Below are 2,844 nucleotides of genomic sequence, written 5' to 3'. Positions count from 1 at the left end.
CGGAGTATACCCATAAATAGTTCAAAGGTTAAACTGCCAATTTTCAGTGGAGCTTGCAAATTCCTATGATTGAAATATTTTCACCTATATTACACAGTAAAACTAGTATGTTTAATTTTTTACCTATTTTTAATATGTATGATGTATACAGTCTTTACTCAAAGCATATCCAGAAAACCTGAACACTTGTATTTTAACACCAGAAGATTACTAGTAGATCAGATTTTTGTATATTAAATCAAATTAAATTGAAACAAACACATTTACAAAATTAAACCCAGTTTATTGATTTAGTTTAAGTTTTCTCTTTTCAGTTCTGACTCTGTCAGTAATTCTCTTTTGATAAGAATCCGGATGCAAAACTCGGATTCGCCTGATGAGGTCTTCTCCCTCCTCCTCAGAATGTAGTGCACTCATCACTGCTGCCGCAGTGACACCTCCAGGACGGCTGATGATTGACGAACATAGTCGGATGATGGTGAGGCTCTCTCGAGTTGTAAAGAGCCGTCTCTTATGCTCCTGTGCAAAAAAGAAAATTTTAGCCATAACAAGGTATAATACTTTTTATGTTACAATACAACCATACCATTAGACAGGGCATTCATATTCTATTGACATTATTTTATATTTTATATGAATGTGTGGTGTTATGTTAAAAGATATTTACATTATAATACGATGAGTAAACACTTACTAGGTCCTCATAGGATGTCAGGGGGCCTGGAGGTGTCAGGGGCGCTGGAGGTGTCAAGGGCGCTGGAGGTGTCGAGGGGCCTTGATGTGCCTGGGCAGATATCTGGCCTGTTATGACGATAAGGGGCTCTTGAGGGGTATAAGAGACCTCCTCAGGGAGAGAAGATTGACCAGGGGTCCCTGTTACTCCTTCCTCTTCCACCTCCTCAATGATGGGTCCAGGGCCCGAACATACTTCCATTGCCGACTACAAAGAAAAAGAAAAGCATTAACTTTCTAAGTCTAGAGTTTCATAGAGAGATAAAATCTTGTAAAATAAAATAAGACAGTATGTACCTCATCTTCTGTCATGACTTGTTCAATCAGTTTAACTACTTTTGCACTATCTCTTTTCTTCTGCTGAAGAATGTAATACTGATCCTGGGTGCTTGCCCTATGAGTCATTTGTTGGGCCAGGGCATCACGAGCCCAGGGAAACTTTGACCTGACCTGGAAATAAAAATATTGTTTGTACTGACTGCCTACCAATAATAACATCAATATAAAGAACAAAATCTCCATCTACTCAGGTAAAGCCATCAAGCCCCTTGTCTATTTAAAAAGAAGACTTTAGTGTTTAAAACAGATTTAATGTAATAATGCAATCTTACTTTAGTAGCTGTAGCTTTCCTCAGGTCAGTTACCGAGAACTTTGTTTTTAATCCCGCTGCTTTCCATATAGACTTCACAGCTTTGTTGATCAAAGATGTGTTCATTGGTCCCGGTTCTCCTGATGGTCCAGGGAAGGTCGTAAATACCGGACTCTCCTCCCTCGCTAACTCCGAAGTGTATCCGGGGAGTCTTTTCCTCATCATTGTTGTGAAAATATCTAGATATTCCCACAACTCAGAGGAAAAGAAGAGAGTCACCGGTGAAATGTGGCCCGTCTTGTGTTTGGATATCTAAAAACGAAATGATAAATGTTAAAGTTTTAAGATGTTTTTGCAGAATTAAAGCATGTTATTTGAAAGCAAAGAAGGAATATTGAGTCTCTTACAGTGACTACATGTTCGTCCTCTTGCTCCTCAAACTTCCTGAGGGCACCCATGTTAAAATTTGCAATCGATCCGGCACGTTGGCCATTCCGGATGAGGGTATTTAAGATTAAGAAGTTCCTGCAAAGGAGGAAGTCGCGCTCAGGAATAAATCCATCATGCCCTTGCCTTCCTTCTCTCTCAAAGATCTCCTGGGCCAGCTGGTAAACTTCGCTTGCTCGATACTTGATAATATCGGCTGTCTCAATTCTTTGTTCTATTAGAAAAGAACTGTATGTTTTAGGCCACTTGATCAACTTGCATTGTACTTTGTGTCTGATTTGAATATTGTATTGACATGTCTATTTTATTTAGATATGGTTACCATCATCTTTCACCCGCTGTTCTACACGTCTCTTTTGAATATCAATATGGAGGGATTTTGCCCATCTCTTCAGCTTTCCTGTGCCTCTTGTCGCCTGTTCTGTATTCAGGATGTTTTCATCCGCCAAAAAGGAAAAGAAGTCCTGTAGCGAGCCTATTTTAAGAGATATCATAAGTTATACCAATATATTTAAGCAAGTGGCATTTTCTGTTTTGTGTTTAAGTAATATAAAAAACATGACAATTATACTCCCACACCGAAGGAGATGGGGGCATACTGTTTAACTCATGTGTGTCTCTCTGTCCGTCCTTCTGGTTGTAAACAGTACAAGTAAATGACTTCTTTTTCATATTTTGCAGAAACAGGAAACTTGGAGACATTACCAAGATAGGACCGGATGGTGCCTGGGGCCAGCTTGGCCCTGGCTGGCGTCAACCATTGGTCTCTGATGAGGATAGTATTTTCAATGGAAGCCAGGTCCATCGTTTGATCAATTGTCTGCCAAACAATAAAAACCTGGTTACAGTGTTGGCGGGCCACCCGGGGAGTCCTGTTTTTCTCCAGACTACACATCCATGTGAAAAAGGACCGCATGATTGGATCTGTAAATGATTTTTGTAAGTTATTTTTCTTTCTACTCTAGGTCTAACAAGATTTGAGAAAACAAATTCTGTGGTTTCCTACGTTGTTTCCATCTGGAACTGGTGTCTCCCTCCTTTGACTCGGCCTCAGCATCTGCCTCCATCTCTGGTT

General features: G+C 40.0%; 1 protein-coding gene across 1 annotated transcript; it reads right to left on the bottom strand.

Moving 5' to 3' along the window:
* Nucleotides 1-282: 282 nt before the first annotated feature.
* Nucleotides 283-1,780, bottom strand: LOC128168796 (uncharacterized). The gene is made up of 5 exons (XM_052834959.1): nt 1,730-1,780; nt 1,344-1,634; nt 1,030-1,182; nt 695-940; nt 283-519 (listed from the first exon to the last, which is right to left on the bottom strand). Exons 1-5 carry the CDS (start codon nt 1,778-1,780, stop codon nt 283-285), a joined length of 978 nt encoding a protein of 325 aa, XP_052690919.1.
* Nucleotides 1,781-2,844: the final 1,064 nt, after the last annotated feature.

Source organism: Crassostrea angulata, unplaced genomic scaffold, assembly GCF_025612915.1.
Source record: "Crassostrea angulata isolate pt1a10 unplaced genomic scaffold, ASM2561291v2 HiC_scaffold_48, whole genome shotgun sequence".
In the NCBI taxonomy this organism is placed as follows: domain Eukaryota; kingdom Metazoa; phylum Mollusca; class Bivalvia; order Ostreida; family Ostreidae; genus Magallana; species Magallana angulata.
This window is presented reverse-complemented; position numbering and strand designations above follow the sequence as displayed.

Coding starts and splice junctions, on each gene's coding strand:
- LOC128168796 (XM_052834959.1), bottom strand. CDS start 1,780: ATGGGTGCCCTCAGGAAGTTTGAGGAGCAAGAGGACGAACATGTAGTC. Junction 1,635..1,729: donor AGGACGAACATGTAGTCACT/GTAAGAGACTCA, acceptor TTTCGTTTTTAG/ATATCCAAACACAAGACGGG. Junction 1,183..1,343: donor GGAAAGCTACAGCTACTAAA/GTAAGATTGCAT, acceptor TTTTATTTCCAG/GTCAGGTCAAAGTTTCCCTG.